The following is a 665-nucleotide window of genomic DNA, read 5'->3' on the forward strand; positions in this document are numbered from 1 at the left end:
GTTAATTAATTAGATGGTAATCCACCTGTCGGTTAATAAGACGTAAACTCAAGGTTATAACAAACGGAAACATAATCGCTTCATGCACAGTTCAAAAAATCTATTGACCGTAAAATAATATAAAAATTGGTTAATGAAATGTGAAACTTTTCAAATTTCTACTACTTGTTGACTTCCCATTTCTATTATTTTAAAAAAATGTCATTAAGCGTTTAACTAAGATGCTTTTTAAAATGACTGCTATTTCTCAATAAGGCAAAAGTTATCTTTTGAAAACACCAAAATTATTGCACAGATAACTTTAGATATGGCAAGGTTAATAGTATATATTGCTTTTATCATTTATTGCCAAGCTGCCAACCAAAACCAAGCTAGAAATGCAGCAGCACCTGCGCAAGCAGCAGATGCAGGAGCAGCAGCTAATGCAGGAGCAGCAGCTGCGGGACAAGCAGCTGCGGGAGTTGGAGGAGTAGGTATGCATCTCACTTTTTTTATCACTTAATTTGATAACCAATACAAATTAGCTATGTATATATTCCATTTTGCATCATTCCAGATATTTTGTTTGGGATTTCTCGTAAGGCCGCATTAGATGGGAAAAGTAATTTTAGTGGTAATTTCACCAGTTCGAGTACCACTGACTTTACTTTTGCGGTAGAAAAAAC

General features: G+C 34.7%; 1 protein-coding gene across 1 annotated transcript; it reads left to right on the forward strand.

Annotated features, from left to right (window-relative positions):
* Positions 1-307: 307 nt before the first annotated feature.
* LOAG_19297 (hypothetical protein) lies at positions 308-473 on the forward strand (the record flags this gene model as incomplete). Its single annotated transcript, XM_020451945.1, has 1 exon — positions 308-473. A coding segment is annotated over one exon (165 nt), but the record flags the coding sequence as incomplete, so codon positions are not given.
* Positions 474-665: the final 192 nt, after the last annotated feature.

The sequence above is a fragment of the Loa loa genome (genome assembly GCF_000183805.2).
Source record: "Loa loa unplaced genomic scaffold supercont3.4905, whole genome shotgun sequence".
In the NCBI taxonomy this organism is placed as follows: Eukaryota; Metazoa; Nematoda; class Chromadorea; order Rhabditida; family Onchocercidae; genus Loa; species Loa loa.